This window comes from Diabrotica virgifera, chromosome 2, assembly GCF_917563875.1.
Source record: "Diabrotica virgifera virgifera chromosome 2, PGI_DIABVI_V3a".
Classification (NCBI taxonomy): domain Eukaryota; kingdom Metazoa; phylum Arthropoda; class Insecta; order Coleoptera; family Chrysomelidae; genus Diabrotica; species Diabrotica virgifera.
The window spans coordinates 279,526,029-279,547,091 of NC_065444.1; the positions used below are offsets into that span (position 1 = coordinate 279,526,029).

Below are 21,063 nucleotides of genomic sequence, written 5' to 3' on the forward strand. Positions count from 1 at the left end.
AATTTAAATTGTCCTACCTAGTTTTATTCAATACTTAACCTACTAATAACAGCCAAAATCAAAAAACAATTATTTAAAACAGTTTCACAAGACACAAGAGAAGCAACTGATAAAATTTTGTAGGTCCGGCTGTAAGACTCTGTGCCTATCCGCCCTTTCAAAATCGTAGAATACGGTCGCTAAGCAGGCCTTTAGTTCGCGTAAACAGAGAGAGATCGCACGTCAATTCGGTGCTGGCATCGTTCTATTTCAGGCTACGTTTTCAAGTGCCTGACCAAGGAAGAATATAGAATCTTTCTACTGATACTACAAGGAGCGTACAATAATTATAACTACGGAGAAAATTTTTTGGATATTTTTAAAAATAATTTGGATAATTTTTGCTATTTTATTGTAGGTATTGTGTCAAAATTTATAAATTACAATTTTGAAATAAGTAATTTATATTAATCATTTATATTATTGTACTACATTTGAAGAGGGTAGGCGGCGCCTACCTTGCCTACCCCGACGGGCCGCCCCTGTACTTCGTACCAATCGTATCAGAGCGAGTACCTATTTTGATTTTGAGTATTGTATCTACTCTGTTGATATCGGAGTCGGACCAATATTCCACGAGTGTTCGATATTAGTACAGTTAACTAAAATTTTATCTGTGAAGGGCGAAGGCTATGAAGAGTTTTACTTTACAGGATTACAGGTCGCTGAGAAGTAGCTGAAACAGAGGGAGGTATATCATTTAACAAAGCATGCACCCAGAAACAGATGTCTATACGATTTGTCGAGGTAGATAATTCACAGAATTTCACAGATGTTAGTTCTTTTGAAAATTAAAATGTAACACATTAGATTTTAATAATAAATAAACACTGTTCTTATCAGGCCTAGAAAAAAATAGCTAAGATTGACCGGAAAATATGTAGAAATGATAATATTTCTAGATGACTATGATCATCAACTTTAATTTTACATGTAGGTATGGCATGTATGCCAGTAGGTACATAGAGACTTGACACTTTTTGCATTGTATTTAGGATTAGGATGGCGTCTGGAAAAAAGTCTACAATACAAAATAGGTGAATGCATTATTACATTTTAAAGTGTATAAAACGCATCGAAAAATGCATAAACATGTTAAAATCAGTATATTAACGGCCAGATTTTCTTATTTCGGGGTATTTGGGGTCACTGAACATGAATTTGCAATCGAAACCGACCTCCGAAGCCCCTGGGTGCCCAGGGTTACTGCTAAGGTACGTCATCTAGATTTTCCTGGGTTTGTTTTTGGCACTTAATTGATGCAAACAGATTACTCGAGATTACTGATATTGTGGAGCAGCAATGACAGAACAATTACATATCATTTAATTTCTATCCATTAAATAGATCGGTGAAGGTCGTTATATCGGATCTTATACTTATACGAAATACTGAGAAATGCGATTCTCGATATGATTACCGATAATCAAATACAAGAGGAATCATAGTAATCAAAGTATCCTACTAATACTAATACAAAAAGAATGTGTGTGTACTTTGTACGCACGTAAGAAGTTATACTTCTATTATATGATTTAAACGAAATTAATATACTTTTTATTTATATTTTGTTTAAATATTTAACTAATTTATACTTACTACTTCTCAAACATTTTTATTAGAACAGTGCCAAAAATTAAAATAATAAAACACACACAAACACATTAAACAAGCCACAAATGATGTCTGAACATTAATTGTCGAAATTTTTTTTAACTAAATACGTATTTTCTGAAAATACAATTATATAATAAATATACTTACAATCATAAAATGTATTAAAAAAAACAAAAAAGAAAGTTTCTAGTCGGACTCGAACCAGCGCTGATAAGAGAGGTTGGTATTGGAATTCATTCGCCTTCTCCGCTTAGCCACGGACACTATGTGTCATTATTTACGAAGATCGACTAACTAAACGGATTAAACTTGTGATATTTTGATATTTTGAAAATTGATCAAATTATTTTAATTTTGAATTGAAATGATTTAGAATTGAAAAAATACAACAAAACATAGAGTAAAAAAACAATATATTAGGTGAATATTGATAGAAATTTTGATGGTAATCAAATTATATAAATAAAAGTATTACATACTATGTATTTTGGCAGATCAAATAGGTAGGTTTATACTCATGATACATTAACAATTATTACGTACCTGTTGCTTTTAAAAACTATTTAAAAGTCACTACAATATTATAAACTTTTTTGTTTCTGTCCTCACAACAATAAAACTAATATATTATACATTTGTTTACCTTTACCTTTACCTCCAAACTACAGCTGCCATATCGGATAATTTTTGACATGTCATTTGAACATCCAATCAGAACAAAGTTATAATGCGCATGCGCCGGGCTGATAGGTTTTAACATATAAAAAAATCACCCTCTATCGCCGGTAAAGAATTATAACTTCAAAAATATGTACTAAGAAATGCGATTCTCGATATGATTCTTCTTCTTTTAGTGCCTATTCGTTTCGAATATTGGCGATCATTCTGGCTATAATTATTTTATTAACTGATGCTTTAAATAGATTAGTTCTTGTGGAGAACCATTTTCTCAGGTTCTTTAACCATGATATTCTTCTTCTCCCAATTCCTCTTTCCGAATACTTTACCTTGAAGGATTACCTTCAGTAATCTGTATTTAGTGACGTTTCTCATTATGTGTCCGAGATATTCTAACTTTCTCCTTTTAACGGTATACATCACCTATCTTTCTTTCCCCATTCTTCGTAATACGGTCTCGTTGGTTATCTTATCCGTCCATGATATCCTTAGGATTCGCCTGTATAACCACATCTCGAAGGCTTCAAGTTCGATATGATTACCTACCGGTACTCAAATACAAAAGTAATCAAAGTAACGAATACTTTAAATGATTACTTTATACAAAAGTAACGATTTGTAACGAATACTCGAAAGTAACTATAATCGAGATCACTACCTTCCGTCAGTACGTATTGCAAGATCTGACATATGGAACTGAAACATGGGCTTTTAACAACAGTGTAGTCCACAAACTTCAAATAACTCGGAGAGAATCAAGAACATTAAGCTCAATGATCGCAAATCCAATGAGGAGATAAGACGATCAAAAGTAGCAGATGTGATCCAGAAGATTGCCGTGTTAAAATGGAACAGGGTAGGACACATACGAAGAATGGACGACAACTGTTGGACGAAGCGGATTCTTGAGGCAAGTAAGAGAAGTAGAGGCAGACTTGAAACCAGATGGACTGATCACATCAAGCAAATGGCTTCCCACGAATGGATGCAAAAACAGTGAACAGAAAGGAATGGACACACCTAACGGAGACTTACATCCGAGTGAACCGACTATACGTCTAGAACATGTGGTTGTCTCGCTGTTAATAGATCATTGGTTAAACTGACGTACGTTTTGCTCGGCGTTATCTACTGTCCCACGAACTACTTGGGCCCATTAATCCCAAGTACCTGCTGCCCCATCGCCGAGAAAGTTGAGAATTAAGTCTTAATGACCGGAAATTCCAAATTTGATTATAGTTGAAAGTAAGAATATAAATATTTTCAGTTATTCGCTTGAGTTGCAAGTATTACGGTATAGTATCCGGTTTTGTCCGTTAGTGTTTAACTTTTAAATGGCGAATCCAACGACTATGTTTAGTCAAAGGGGAGAACTTTTATTAATAATTAATGAATATAAATATTCAAAGGCCCATGTCTCCAAAGATGGAAAAGTTAGATGGCGATGCATAAAAAAAGTGTGTCAACCAAAAGTGTACACAAAGGAAGGTGATGAAAATTACGTTATTCTTGAAAACGCATCGGTGGAGCATGATCATGCTCCAGATATCCACGTTGACCGGCAAATTTTTACTAATTCTACAAAGAGGAAAGCTGTAGAAGACATATGTGAAAGACCTTTAAAGATTGTCCGCAAGGAATTGAGGAAGGAAAATTTCAGCAATTTACCGCTGACGACGAAAGGCATTTATTGCGTTCGAAGAAATATCTATGCTGCAAGACGAAAATCCACTCCATCATTGCCCGAGTTCCAGAAAGAAGTTCTACAAGTGTTAGTGAACTTAAATTTAAAAACAAATACAGGTGAAAACTTTTTATTATCTACGAAAAATAATTCCGCAATTTTTAGTTGTTTCACAAATCTTTACTTTTTGTGTAATGTAGATTCTTTGTATGTAGATGGAACTTTTCAATACTGTTCTAAATATTGTTGTTAGATGTTTACTACACATGGCTACAAAAATGGTTTTTATGTTCCACTAATATTTTGTTTGTTACCAAATAAATCACAGCAATCGTACAAAAGTACTTTTGATACATTAATAACAATATGTATAGATTTGAATTTAAATTTCAAACCGAAGCGAATAATTTCTGATTTTGAAATAGCAATTCAAAATGCAGTCAAGTTAGTGTGGCCCGCCATTATTCATTTTTGTTGCAAATTTCATTTAACACAAAATTGGTACCGAAAAATTCAAAATTTAGGTTTGTCCTCGGAATATAAAAATCAAACTGTTATTGCAAAATATTTAAAATTGTTTTTCGGCATTCCTTATTTAGATCCAAATGATGTTGTTGACTTTTTTTCTGATGAACTTTTTAATATTATGCCAGAAGATGACAGAGTTTTGCAATTTTGTGATTACCTAGTTGATAATTATTTAACGGAAGATTCAACATTTCCACCTTACATGTGGGCTTCAAATTCATCATCTCTTATATTTACTACAAACGCATGTGAATCATTTCACTCAAAATTTAACGAATGTTTTTATAAATCACATCCTGACATATTTAAATTTACAGACATTTTGTTAAATTTTCAAGCAGAAGTATATGTGAAAATTAGAACTGCACATAGATTCGAAAAAAAAACTTGATAAAACGGCAAAAAGAAAAGTTGATTTTATTGAAAATAGGCTAAATGAATATTACGTTAATCAAAACATTACTAAATTAGACTTCATTAAGTCAGTTTGCAATTATTATGCAGCTAACTTTTAAAATCTAAAATATAGTGTTCACTCTTAGTTATTTTAATCACTAATCAGACAATTAGAATTAAGCATTGTTATTGTTTAACTGTAGTTTTTGTTATTGTATATAAGTTAATGTAGATTTATAAATAAACTTTATTCGATTATATTGTTATAGTTTCATTATTTAATCATTTAAAATTTTCGCTAATGCTTTGGAAATTGGGTTCCTTTTTGAATACAATAAAGTAAAATAAAAACTATATATGTTCACAAAAATATTATCTAAGTACCTAGGTAGCGTGGGGGAGTTAGTAGTCGCCCGTTTTGCTACCATGTTCGCATTTCAATAAATTAATAAAAAAATCAAGTAACAAAAACACTTTACCGTTTATTAAAAATAACAAATATTATAATTTACTCTTTGGTTTGCTGTCCTCATCAACTCTAAATTCCTTTTCCCAATCACAAATAGTCCTTTCTGTTAAATTATAGGTCTTCCCATGCCTTCCTAGTCCTGATAAAAACTTTTTTGCACCTTCCACTACACTTTTTACTGAAACTTTCTGTGAATTTTGGCGTTCTTCATGCAATAATTGTTGGTAGACATTGTTATAGGCTGCATTGTATGCTGAGGCTCTATCAACGTTTAAACATTCTTGCGGGAACTTTACCAGTGATGATGCCAAGTTTATGGCTTGACCCAAAGCTAAAAAACACCAACACTATTAAATAATACCACGAAAATGAATAATAACAATAAATTGAATTAGAGTCTCAATAATGAATAAAACGAGGCGATGCTGAACCTTCCTCCCTTGCAGTTCTGCATAAGGAGGGAGGAAGTAACCACTGCCTTAAAGCTGCGACAGACACAAATAATGAAACGTTAAGATCTAGTAGGCCACCTAAAAATTTTGGAAGAAATTCCATTGGATTATAAGGAGAGTCCGACAGATGCCATGCCAATTAAATACGACTTCGAAACACTCTTTGAAATAGTCATAAAAAAACCAAATGGGTGAAGAAGAGGAGACGAAACTGAAAACAGATTAACTCGTATGGTATAAGGATGGATCTACGATAGATAAACGGACAGGATTGGGAGTTCGTGGGTTCAATTTTCAGGCCAAATCTCTTGGAAACTCTCTCTCTCCTGTCGTTTCCCCATTACCGAGGATCGTGATTTCTTTAATTATACCTAACAATGTTTCTCCATTGGTCTCTATATTCAGCTGCTCTAAGAGCTTCGCAGAATGAGTTTCCAGCTGAATGCTTTATTTGGTCAAACCATCTAGTTGGTGATCGTCCTCTTGATTTTCTCCCCGGAACGTTTCCAGAAACAATTAATCTCTCCATTGGAAACGCCTCAACTGTATTTCAGGCAGAAATACATGCTATAGACATTAGTGAATAATAATGTCTCAACTGAGACCCTCGTAGGGCAAAAGTCTTATTTTATTTGACAGCCAAGCTCTAAAGTCATTTATTTGTGAGTCAAAGTTGGTTTGGAACTGTAAACAATCCCTCAAGAAACTGGCGGAACGCAACAAAGTAGGTAACTGATGACTTGATGTGGTCGCCAGGTCACAAGGAAATTGCAGGAAATTAGGAAGCTGACAGCCGCACAAAAGAATTGGCTAATACCCCATTCCAAGGTCCACAACTTTTCTGTAGACTATTGAAAAGCCACATCAGAGAGAAACTCCGGACCTTAAAACTCAATTACCTACAACTGTACTAGTCTAACACACCAGGACAAAGGCAAGCAAAAAGACTCATAAAAATGTTGCCAACTGAATTCTCGAAATGAGTAAAAAAGATATCAAAATGGTCACTGGCCTTCTCAATGGTCACTACTCTGAGACATCACCTCAAAAAATGGTCAAATCAAATAGTGAGAACTGTCGCTTCTATGACAACAAAAAAGAAACGGCAGAACATGTACTATAGGAAATGTACTTTTGCGAAAAGTTATTTACCAGCAATTTTATTGCTGAAATCGAATCTTATGACCGTATATATTAATAATATAGGTATGCAAAATCCGCAGATAGTGTGCTATTTTTTTTATAAACAAAATGGCGCCCGAAAATCGTGTTTTTTTTTCAATTTTTGCTCTATAACTCCAAAGATTTTAACTTTACACCAAAAACACTCAAATAAAAATTCATCGCAATTAAATTCTGCATAGAGACGTGTTTTTTCCGATTTACTTCGACGAAAACTTTCCTCGGAAAAAGCTGGTTTTTCCAACAAAATCTTTAATTTTCAACTAAACTTTTAGATAAGTAATTGTTAATCAATAATTAAATAACTTGGTAATGTAAAAGCCCTTTTCGTATAGATTATAATTCCAGAAGCCGATGGAAATTGAATGAACAGTTTAGCAACAATTGAATTGTTAATTACAAATTAACGGTCTCTATAATAACCACAATAATTATGATAACCACAGTAATTGTTCAACAATAATTAAATAACTTAGTAATATAAAAGATCCTTTCGTATAGATTATAATTCCAGAAGCCGATCGAAATTGAATGAACAGTTTAGCAACAATTGAATTGTTAATTAAAAATTTACGGTCTCTATAATAACCACAATAATTATGATACATAAGAATAACTATTATTTTTGTATAAACAGACACTGTACCTATCTAATGTACTTTACGGAATTGAAATTGATATAAGAAAAGAAAAACTACATATTTTTTCCAGTTGTAGACTTTTTTAGATAAACTTACTACAAGTGTACCTTTTAACGTTAAAAACCAAATATTCTCATTTGAAAGCTGTATAGTTATTTAAACAATCTTTATTTAAACAAATTAAAAAAAATTGTTATAATAAATAAATTAATTTATTATAACAAAACAAAAGCAACTTTGACATTTAATAATGCGTTAGTTGGATGGCTCTACTCGAGTTACTTGGGAACAAAAAAAGAATGAAGAAAATAATTGCTCCATGGGAAGCCGAGAAAATGCGTTTTTTAACGAATACCGATTTTGAACTTTGAGATTACATTTTCTCCAACCTAATTTTTGATTGGAATTTTGCTATTTTTGGCAATTTTCACTCGTAATGTCGATAGTTTTTATTATAATAATATAATATGTTATGAGTATTTTAAAGATATGAAAATTGGTGTAGAGAAAGAGGACAAAAATAAAAAGGTGATGGTTTGAAAATTATGATCCTATTGTTTATATCTTTGCGGTAAATGCCGGTCAACTTTGGCCGGTTGTATCTCAGGAACCACTCATCCCAATTAAACGTTTTTTTCTTTTAAAAGAAGCGTCCTGCAGCTTTTTTCCAATGCCGTTTTCATGATTCAATTTAATTTAATATTTCCCGAGATATTCTATTTGTTTATAAGCTAAAAATTGTTTATAATTTTAAAATATTCCTGAGGCCGCTTAAATAGTCCAATTTCAATTCCGTAAAGTGCATTAGATAGGTACAGTGTCTTTTTATACAAAAATCATAGTTATTCTTATGTATCATAATTATTGGGGTTATTATAGCGACCGTAAATTTTTAATTAACAATTCAATTGTTGCTAAACTGTTCATTCAATTTCGATCGGCTTCTGGAATTATAATCTATACGAAAGGATCTTTTATATTACCAAGTTTTGTTTATAAAAAAAGTATCACACTATCTGCGGACTTTGCATACCTATATTATTAATATATACAATCATAAGATTCGATTCCAGCAATAAAATTGCTGGTAAATAACTTTTCCTTGTATTTTGCTAATTAGCCCAGAGTAATAGCACTGTTCTGCAAATGACTAAAATTCCTAGAAGAGGTCACCCTACGCCCTCTGACATAGGAAACAAGTCACCTAGGCTAGGATGCTAATCAACTTCATCAGAATTATTGGCATTCTAGAGTTTAACTAGATTAAGGTATGCACAAAAGATCTCTATGGATCGAAGTGCAGAGAGACTTTAATGCCTTAACGACCTCATAATATAATCTAATCTAAGAATAAAAAGAAGAATGGAGTAGTATTAGCAATGATCTAAAAATATATTAGCTGTCTAGATGCCGTGTCAATTTTAAGTCAAAGTCTTAAGTGGCCAAATATATAAACTTTTTAGAAGCGAGTGTATCAAAACTATGTAATGTAATATAAAACAAATAGTATACGAACCTGTACCACATGCAACAATTCTATTCGCCATACCCCACTGGAAAGCTTCTTCGGCATTCAGAGATCTTCCAGTAAGTATCATATCTAAAGCCCTAGATAATCCTATCATTGCTTGAAGCCTTACTGTTGCTCCATCTGTTATCGGTACACCTACAGAACATAAATATAATGTTGAATAAAAAATTACATGTGTATTTATTATTAACAAATAAAAGTTTTTCCCTTTAGTACAGTTTTTACGTAGGTTTTTCTATATTAAGAACATTTTTTACCTCTGGCAGAGTCAGAGTCAACTGTATAGAATTTTTTTAAACCTTTAACAAGTTTAATTTATGTCTTCTTCTTCTTAAAATGTCTAAATGTTGGCGACTAACACGGTTACTTTTATTTTACTTGCTGCTGCTCTAAATAGTTTAATGCTAGATAGTAAAAACTACTTTCTAACATTATATGGCCACAAAATTCTTTATCTATCCGGATCACTGCTGCCGTGAACTATTCGTTGTAATATTATTATGCCATATACCTTAGCATTGTTGATTTCTTATTATGTGAACCGGGTTAGTCTGTTCTTATTCCATGCTGGACTGCTATAGGCACTGTTTAATTTCACGTGAATGATTCAAATGACTGTTTATATTGGTGTCCAAATAAATGTATTCAGCTATTGCAAGAAAACGTTTATCCCCATATAATCCCTAAACTTACTAGCTTTGAACAAACCGTCAATCTTTAGGATTCTTCTAGATTATGTTAAGTCGTGTAAATTGAAACTTTAGATCATAAAATTAGTCGTGTAAATTAATAATATCCCGTATCCATACTTAGTCCGTGATTAGTCACCCTGAACGACATGGGTGCGAAAAGTTTTTTTTTCCTTCCCTACCCTTAATTGTTCGATTGGATTTGATTTTAAGAAGTGTTGAATATGATTTCTGACCACAACTATTCTCATATTCTAAAGTACCTTAAACTGGATACATTGGAGAAGAGAAGAACCATGTTTGATATTTGCTTTGTTTTCAAACTATTGAATGGAATTTTATCATGTCCAGAAATTCTTTCACAAATCAAATTTGCTGTTCCACAGAGAATGCTTCGACAAAATAACTTATTTTTTATTGGCTTTCATGCAACAAATTATGGTAGACACTCATTCATGGATCGATCCCTAGAGTTTATGAATAGAGAAGATAGATTGGATGTGTTTAATAACTCTTTGCAGTCATTTAAGAGAACTCTTTTGGAAATATTTTAATGTTATATTATTGCTATTACATATGTGCCAGTTTACTAGTGATAACTTACGTACCTAATGGATTTATTATTTAAGTAACTTTTTGTTAATTTTGTATGTGTATATATAATAGGTATGTACCTATATGTATCTTTTAAGCTTTTCTTAATAGGATGCTATTTAAACTAGTTTTTATATAGCCTTTAATCAAAAATGTACTACTCTTTTTCTCATGATCATCTTTCAGTGAGTCACAGTTTTTCGATTTCTTTCTAACGCATTAAATTGTATGTGACAGAAAAAAAGGCACGTCCGTGATTACAGACATTTACAACATTTATTCTAGTTATTCTAGTTGTCGATAGATGGCGCCATAATAAAAAAAATAATTTTTGTTTAATTAGATAATAATATTACAAATATAATCTGTATAATTTATAAGACTATACAAATCAAAGAAAATACCATTTTATAAATGCAAGAAACACATTTGATTTGTTTTTATTCCAAATTGAAAATAAAATGTGACAACTGTCAGATTTAACTAAAATGTCATGATAGAATAAATGTCATAAATGTGTTTTATCACGGACTTACCCTTTTTCCTATCATTTGTTACGCACTGAAAAATGCTCATGAAAAGGACAATATTATTTTTTTTTGTAATGGGGGTTTCCCGTCTAATAAATAAAATAAGTGTTGCTGGCTTGCTGGCTAAATGGGCGCAGTTTCCAAAGGCCAAAAAAGAAGAAAAAAAAAATAAATGTATCTGCTAAGTTAGCTGTATGTGTATGAGCTGTGTTATTGGCTATGAATTGATTATTAATTGTTGTAGTGATGTTTTGAGGCCTTATTATTGATTAATTTCTGCTATGCTAGAAAGTATGTCTACAGACCTTGCATACTATCTGTGAAGATCATCGTGTCATCTGCATATCTGAAATATTCAGATGTTCTCCTTTTATCAGTACACCTCCATCGATGTCTTCCAGAGTTGCTTTAAATACCTATCTCTTCTAAGCAGATACTAAAAATTGGGGCTCTAAGACTCACCCCTGTCTGACACCTCTTTTTAATATTTGTTTTCTGTTTGGCCATAATACAGGTTTTTGCTTATTCTAGATCCCAGTGATCAATTCCATTGCTCTTTAATATAGAGATTAATTTATCATTGTTTCTTGCATTAGGTTTCTTCAGCAGGGCAATAAAGGTAAACTTAATTACTATTGTGGTATTTCATATTGTATTGAATAGTGATGTATTCTCCACATGTATAATATATGGATCCATAGTATTCTCTTGTTACAACATTAAAAATAAACTTTTCCAAATAAAATTAAATAATATTTTGAAAAAAAAAGTAAATTGAAAATAAGGAGAAAATTGAAAAATAAATTATTTACCAAATCTTCTTCCATATAATCCTACTACTGCAGTTTCCTCCATAACTCTTAGATCACACATTAAGGCTAGTTCTAATCCACCGGCTACAGCATAGCCATTTATTGCAGCTACTGTGGGTTTCTTAACATGACATGGAAGACCCTACAACAAATGGCATGTAAATTTTTATACAGGGTGATTGATTAGTAGGGTAAAGCTCAATAGCTCCGCTATAGTAATAGATAGCAATAAAAGTTAATAACAAAAATTTTAGCCACCTTTGAGCTTCACATTACAAAATTAGTTAGAATGTTACAGGGTGTTCGATAATACAGTGGCAGACCTAACTTATGTTTTTTTAAATGGAACACCCTATATTTTATTTTATATTCGAAATCCTGTTAACTTCTCTATCACAAAAATATAAAGGTTTGTAATGTTATACAGGGTATTTACAAAGTTATAACCAATTTTGTATGAAAATCGTAACAAGTTCAACTCCCTGTATAAATAAAAATAAGCACAACAGCAATGGTTTATTAATGCCATATTTTTTTATTTATTGTCAAATTTTTTAAGAATTATTGATATTGCTAATTTTCTTTATATCAAATACAGGGTGAGTCAAAACGCAAGTACATTATTTTCTCAGTAATGTTAAATGGAACACCCTGCATTTTTTATATCATTATTGAAAAGTAACATTAACGTACTTTAATTTTTATATAACATTCCCTATGCCCAAATTTATTAGTTTTCGAGATATTTTCATTTTTCAGAGCAAACTATTTTAGGTGTTTAAATTTATCTAAATTTTCAGTAAGCCATGACTGAATTGGCAATTGAAGATTACCGATTATCAATCCGGTAATCAATGTAACACTGTAGCAAATAAAGAAATAAAAATAATTTATTAGTAATACATTTTACAAACAGAAACGCAACCACCACATGCAACATAAACAATTAAAAACTATCTTTTTATGTAAATGCAACAAATAAACAAAGAAAATTAGTAATAAATTTTACAAAAAACACACAAACACAAAATACAATATTTTGTGAAGACAATTAAACACTACTTTTGTATGTAAATGTAACAATGTAACAAATAAAGAACGAAACATAATTTATCAGTAATACATTTTGCAAAAAAACATGTTTGAAAAAATTAGAAGCTACTTTTAATAAAATATTTTTAATATTTAATTACATAAGGTGTTCAAAATTATCTCCTAACACATTTATGTACGCCTAAAAACGATCATTGAATGAGCTACTTACTCTAAGGAGCATTTGTAAATTAACACATCGAAATACACTTTGTATTCTATTTTTCATCTCATCCCTTGTTGTTGGAGGTATTTTATAAACTTCATTATTAACGTAACCCCAAAAAAATCAGTCCGGTTTATTAAATTCTGGTGGTTTGGGTGGCCACGCTACTGGTCCACTAAAAATGAAAATATCTCGAAAACTAATAAATTTAGACATAGGGAATGTTATCTAAAAATTAAAGTACGGTAATGGTACTTTTCAATAGTGATATAAAATACAGGATGTTCCATTTAAAATTACTGAGAAAATGTACTTGCGTTTTGACTCACCCTGTATTTGATATAAAGAAAATTAGCAATATCGACCATTCTTGAAAATTTTGACAATACGTTAATAAATATGGCATTAATAAACCATTGTTGTTTTGCTTATTTTTATTTATACAGGGAGTTGAACTTGTTACGATTTTCATATAAAATTGGTTATAACTTTGTAAATACCCTATATAACATAACAAACCTTTATATTTTTGTGATGGAGAAGTTAACAGGATTTTGAATTTAAAATAAAATATAGGGTGTTCCATTTAAAAAAACATAAGTTTGGTCTGCCACTGTGTTATCGAACACCCTGTAACATTCTAACTAATTTTGTAATGTGAAGCTCAAAGGTGGCTAAAATTTTTGTTATTAACTTTTATTTCTATCTATTACTATAGCGGAGCTATTGAGCTTTACCCTACTAATCAATCACCCTGTATATTATAAGTTATTTACCTAAAGTCTATATAATATAAATCTATATCTAAATTTAAACTCAAAAACATCTCACCTGTAACTATTCTTCTTCTTCACATGCCATATCAGAATAATTATCTAATGTTGGCTTCTCGATCTTCTGCACCATGGAATCCCGCATTTCATATCTGAGTCCATTCATGAATGTTTTTTCAAGAAACTTATTCCCTTCCTACCTTCCTTGTATTCTATATCGATTTTCCCTCACTATATGTCCCAGATAAGACATTTTCCAGTGTTTATCAGCCTTTAGCAGTTCTTTATCTTTGTTGACTCTCCTCAGTACTTCCTCATTAGTGTTTCTTGCTGTCTAAGATATCTTCAGCATCCATCTATGAATCCACATTTCCAGTGCTTCAATTCTGTTCATGGTCGATACTGCGATACTTGCACCATACACAAATACAGAACAAACATAGCACTCTTTGTCTTCGTTCTAAACTGAGATGATTATTGCAAAGAAATAACTTCATTTTCATAAAAGTAGTTTTAGTCATTGATCTTTTGCGTTTTATTTCTATGTCTGGATATAGTTGGTCCGTTATGACAGTTACCAAATATGTCATTTTGTGAAATTATCCACTTGGTTATACACCTATGTCTGATTTCATACTTCCTGGGCCGTTAAATACACCCATTTGTGCACATTAAGTAAATTAAACCTAGATCACATCCTCCATTTCATCACAACTGTCTCTCATCCATTTTTCTTTGGCTAATTTTTTATCTCCCTTTTAATACTTCTCTGTAGACATTTATCAATTTCAAGAATGTACAGGGTTATTCACTATATTTTGACCCCCCTGTAAACTGCTTTATTTACAGAATTAGAAAAAAATATAAAATACAAAAGTTATTCGATTTTTAAATTATGATTTTTGAAGTTATACTTCTTTAGGCGCGATTGAGATTGAGGGTGAATTTATATTGATCTGCGCGCATGCGCACACCGACAGTATGGTATTAGTCGTTATACGGGCTCTGATTGGGTGTTGAAATGATCTGTCAATAATAAATAATTGTTCAATATTATTGTATAATAATAGGACAGAAACAAAAAAGTTTATAATTGTAGTGACATTTAAATAGTTTTTAAAAGCAACAGGTACGTAATAACTGTAAATGTATCATAGGTACCTACCTATTTGAACCTACCAAAATACATAGTATGTAATACTTTTATTTACATAATTTGATTACCATCAAAATTTCTATCAATGTTCACCTAATATATTGTTTTCTTACTCTATGTTTTGTTGTATTTTTTCAATTCTAAATCATTTCAATTCAAAATCAAAATAATTTAATTCAAAAATGTCAAAAGCTTAATCCGTTTAGTTAGTCGACCTTCGCACATAATGACACATTGCCTCCGTGGCGAAGCGTTTAAGGCGAATGAACCCCAATATACCAACCGCGCTGATAGCTGGTTCGAATCCCAATAAAAACTTTTATTTTTTTATATATTTTATGATTTTAAGTATATTTATTATATATAATTTTATTTTCAGAAAATACGTATTTAGTTAAAAATTTTTCCGACAATTAATGTTCAGAAATCATTTGTGGCATTTTTAATGTGTTTGTGTGTGTTTTATTCTTTTATTATTTTAATTTTTGGCACTGTTTTAATAAAAATGTTTGAGAAGTAGTAAGTATAAATTAGTTTAATATTTAAATAAAATATAAATAAAAAGTATATTAATTTCGTTTAAATCATATAATAGAAGTATAACTTCTTACGTGCGTACAAAGTACACACACACATTCTTTTTTTGACATATATATCATACTAGTGACGTCATCCATCTGGCCGTGATGACGTAATCGACTAGTTTTTTAAATGAGAATAGGGGTTGTGTGATACCTCATTCGAAAGGTTATTGAATTTTCTATTCAATAATATAAACATTAAGATAATTATTTATACAGGGTGTCCAAAAAAATTTTTTTTGAAATAAATTAATTGACACAAAAAGAAGAATGTATGTAATTTATTTATTTCAAAATATCTTCTACTGCTGTTAGAAAACAGAAATAAAAGTTTATTGCACAAATAAACATTGCTTTTTGCTTAAATTCAGTGTTCAAACTGCTAAGAGACAGATGGGTGGTAGCTTGAACATTGAATTTAAGTGAAAAGTAATGTTCATTTGTTCAATAAACATTTATTTCTGTTTTCTGACAGCAGTAGAATGTATTTTAAATTAAATAAATTACATACATTCTTCTTTTTGTGTCAATTAATTTAATTAAAAAAAAATTTTTGGACACCCTGTACAAATAATTATCTTAATGTTTATATTACTGAATAGAGAATTGAATAACCTTTCAAATGAGCTAGCACACGACCCCTATTCTCATTTAAAAAAAAATAGTTGATTACGTCATCACACTCAGATGGATGACATCACTAGTATGATATATATGTCAAAAAATCATAATTTAAAAATCGAAAAACTTTTGTATCTAACATTTTTTTCTAATTCTGTAAATGAAGCAGTTTACAGGGGGGTCAAAATATAGTGAATAACCCTGTACATACTACTATTTTTCAATAATATTACATTGTAAGAAATTAAAAATTTAAATAAGTAGTGTGCTGAATCCGAATTCCAATTTTAAGGGTTGAAAAAAAAATAAAATCTTCAGTGATCTATAAATAGGATGCAGGCCTATAATGGGTTATTTCAGAGCTAGTGTTTGGACTGCAATCGTTTAAGAAGATTCTTGTACGATTTGATTATTTAGGGGCTAACATATTCTCAATGCCAACCAGTTAAATTTATGTGCATAAATATGCTTCCTGAATATTTTTGTGTTGTTCGATTACCTATTTTAGAAAGAAAGGAGGCACTGAAAAAAGATCATGAAAAGAACTATAGAGTTAGTAAATGGTAGAGTTAACATCGGATTATTTTAAAGTAAAATTGTGGCTTATTCCCAGAAAAAATGGTAAATTAAGTACATCATTAATGGGTATTATTGACAATATTAACAAAGCTAAGACTAAACTAAAGTAATTCCTTTATGCTATTCAAACACTCAAAAACATAATCACTGCTCAAAAGAGTGAAAGAGTTACTTATTGGTAATATAAAATTGAACCCTATGCTGCAACAACATTGTTAACGCCAAGTAAGATTTTGTCGACAAATTGAAGAAAACATGTTATAATTGATCATTTTGAAAAAAGGAGTCTTTATGAGCGTAATATATGACTATAGGATGTATAAAATAAAGACTCGTAATATTCCCCACAGTCGGCAGTACATTATTTTGCACATATAGAATGTTATTCCAAGGAAAAACCACATAATATTATCAGCCTAATGTGAAAAATGCATAAGTCCAAAATACCTGATTTTACAGTAGAGGCAAAAAACTAACAACTGTGCATAACTCCACTTATATACAAATAAATGTAATGTGAAAAGTGCACAAGTCGCTAAACAATTTAAATTAAACATTTTTGTAATCAATTTGTTTAATTATCAAACAATACGTTATGCCATTTTAACCTATACACAGTAGGTACTCACCCATTTACAATGAAAAGACTTTTTATTGTATAAACATCAGAAAATCACAGATACGTTTGAACAGTTTAACTACTAACAAGAGCGGACTTGTGGGACTTGTGCAGATATCATATGGTTCTCAACATTAAAATGGACTTATGCATTTTCACAATTTTGGCAAAATCTAGTAAACTATATTAGAAGAAAACAGAGCTGTACATAGCTTTTGGATAATACTAACAGATACCATCAAAAGTCTAAAATCGAATATTTTGGACTTACCTATGCATTTTTCATATTAGGCTGACGATATGAAACTACTGGCAGTGACAATGTTGTTCAAGCATAGCATTCAATGGTTTTATTAGTTTATATTGATTTTACTTACGAGTAAACCTGTTTCTGAGATATTATATACATTCGAATTACTTTCTAAGTTTCCTAGTTCTTCCAAATCAAAGCCTGAGCAAAAATTTCCCCCTGTACCATAAAGAACAGCAACTAAGGAATCATTATCATTTTCAAATTCTTCTATGGCATCTTTTAGGAGTTTAGCTGTCGTAGAATCTACACAATTACGTTTTTCTGGTCTGTTTATGCCTATTTTTGTTATGCTACCCATTTTTTCTACTAATATTACTAAAATACACACAAAATATATAACATTGCTTATATAAGGTTTCGTAAATGTAAAATGTATGTGAAGGTCTATGAGTATTAATATAAGCAAGACTCAAGGCATTTGAACTATAAGTTTGTTTTAATTTTTTCAGTAATTAGATTAGATATTTTGAAATATTCCCTCAAATGTTTTACGATCTGCCCTTTTGAACAATGTATGTATTTTGTAACTTAATAATTAAAATAAATAAATTTAGAGGTTTTGTTTTAGCTCACCATTATTCGAAGTAGACATGCTCCTAATTAATGTATTAAGCCGTATATTTAAAATTTTTAAAGTATTCATTACTCTTATTTATTATCATATTCTTTTTGAACTTTATTATAACATAGTAAATTCAAAACAATAATTTTTGGTTCCTAAAAAATAATAATTCAAATTTGTCAAAAAATTGACGTTTTTTTGATAGTTATGATATCAGTGTTGCCAACCTCTTATATGTCATTTTTGGCAACAGTAGACAGATGGTTCTTCTGCTTCTTTTTCAAGGTGTCTTGTCTATTATATGGATTTTACAGATACTCTAAAGCGGGAAACCTTTCTAAACTGCTATTCATAATAAAATATTTCAACGTTTTGGGGACGATGAAAGAAAGATTAGAAATTTCTTTGAACTATTGCAAGAAAACTTATTTTATCAGAATTTACTTTTACGGCATCATTTATTGTTAAATTTAATGTGTGCGCACATAACGTACATAAACCAAAAAAAGCCTGACAATTTTTTGTTTAAAACTAAATTTTGCAGCCCATTTTCCCCTTCACGTTCGCCTCGTTGTCGCGTCCTTGACCATGCATATCGTCAATGGAAATATTCCATTTCACTGATATTGCTGTTTTTTATTCATATAAACCGCGTCTTTGAGTCATCAATTTCGATAAATCATAAGAAATTTTCGTTGATCTCATCGAGTTAGAATAATAACTCGAAGGTTGAGCTCCACAATGGCATGTTCTTCTACTTCATGTACCATGTCCTTTCAGAACGTTGGTTACCATAATCTAGCAAGTTCTTCTGCGTGAAGTCCTTCTTCGTCCTGGACTGCGTTTGCCTGCTATTTTTCCATGCATACCACAACCTATACCTATTTGGGACCTCCCATTATTACACGTCCGAAATACTCCAGCTTTCTTTTCTTGATGTTTTTCATAATCTCAGTCCTAGTTATTGCTGAGACGTTCTAGTATTGTGGAGTTCCGAATCTTCTCCACCCAAGAAACTGTTAAAATTCTTAGCACCAAATTTCGAAAGCCTCAAGGCGATTTAGATCAATTTTATTCACAGTCCAAGACTCGACACCATAAAGTAAGACCGAGAACACGTAGCAGCGAAGCAGGCGGATCCTTAATGCGAATTTTAGGTCTCAGATATGTAATACCTTGGACAACCTTCTAAAAGCGACTCTGGCCTGCTCTATCCTGGATTCATATGTTATCGGTCTAAGAAAAAAATGTATTATTATTGTCATTTCTTCTGTTTTACTGGCACATGCGATGTACAACCTAATATGATTAAATAATATTTACTTTCTTGAATAGATGACACTATTTTGTGTCTTATTGCATTTCCAGAATGTTGATTAATTAAGTTTGTATCTTGACTTAAGTAGGTAGTGGGTTCTGTGTTTTTTATAGTTAAGTACCTATTCTTGTGAATCTCATCATTCTCTTTGTCTTCTCCCTATGCGGGGTCGACTTCCCTAATCGCACTTCTCCATACAATTCTATCTTGAATCATATCAATATTAATCTCCTTTACCAACATGTCCTGCCTAATCGTCTCCCCCCACGTCTTCTTTGGTCTTCCTCTCCTACTCCTTCCAGGAATCTGGACTTCAGCAATTCTTCGTATTGGGTGATTAGCGTCTCGACGTTGAACATGACCAAACCATCTCAACCTATGCTCTCTCATTTTGGCATCAATTGGTGCCACACCTAGACTTCCCCTAATATACTCATTTCTAATTGTATCCTTCTTTGTCACTCCACTCATCCATCTAAGCATTCTCATTTCCGCCACCACATGCATTCGTTGTTCCTCTTTCTTTTTCACTGCCCAACATTCAGTTCCGTACATCATAGCCGGTCTTATGGCTGTTTTATAGAGTTTTCCCTTCAGCTTCATTGGAATTTTTCTGTCATACAACACACCACTCGCTTCTTTCCACTTCATCCATCCAGCCCTAATTCTACTGCATGTATCTACATCTATTTCTCCATTACTCTGTAATACCGATTCTAGGTACTTAAATCTACTGCTTTTTACAATCATTTCACCATCCAAAGATACAATTTTATTTGTAGTAACTCCATCTTTAAATGAACATTCCAAATACTCTGTTTTTGTCCTACTAAGTTTTAAACCTTTTTCCTCCAGAGCTTGTCTCCACTGTTCCAGTTTTTGTTCTAAGTCTCTTTCTCTATTTCCTATTAACACTACATCATCAGCATACATTAGGCACCATGGAATGCTACCCTGTAGTTTCGCTGTTATTTGGTCCAAAACTAATGAGAATAAATAAGGACTAAGCACCGAGCCTTGGTGCAATCCTACTTTCACCTGAAATTTATCAGTCTCTCACACACCTGTCCTAACACTAGTCGTTACTCCCTCATACATATCCCTCACAATCTTTACATATTCGCCAGGGACTCCTTTCTTATTGAGTGCCCACCACAGAATCTCTCGAGGAACTCTATCATATTATGCTTTCTCAAGATCAATGAAGTTAAGTACTCTTGTGAATATGTGCCTTCATAATCGTGTCAAATATCCCAATATTTCAATTGGGATATTGCTTATCAGCAATTGGGATGCGCCCTGTAACTGGAACAGAACTTCCCCACCCAGTATGTCCCGCTTTCAATCCTACTCAGAGCTCCTTCACACAACCACAATCTATTGAGTCACTGTCTTGTAGAGTTTTAAATAATTGTTAAATCATGAATAACAAAAAATAGAG

The 21,063-nt window shown here is 31.6% G+C and overlaps 1 protein-coding gene across 1 annotated transcript; it reads right to left on the minus strand.

The window, feature by feature from the left end:
* Positions 1 to 5,404: 5,404 nt before the first annotated feature.
* Positions 5,405 to 18,514, minus strand: LOC126880651 (probable enoyl-CoA hydratase echA8). The gene is made up of 5 exons (XM_050644693.1): positions 18,316 to 18,514; positions 17,807 to 18,057; positions 11,843 to 11,984; positions 9,203 to 9,352; positions 5,405 to 5,742 (listed from the first exon to the last, which is right to left on the minus strand). Exons 1-5 carry the CDS (start codon positions 18,383 to 18,385, stop codon positions 5,444 to 5,446), a joined length of 912 nt encoding a protein of 303 aa, XP_050500650.1. The 5' UTR covers positions 18,386 to 18,514; the 3' UTR covers positions 5,405 to 5,443.
* Between the last annotated feature and the right edge of the window lie 2,549 nt (positions 18,515 to 21,063).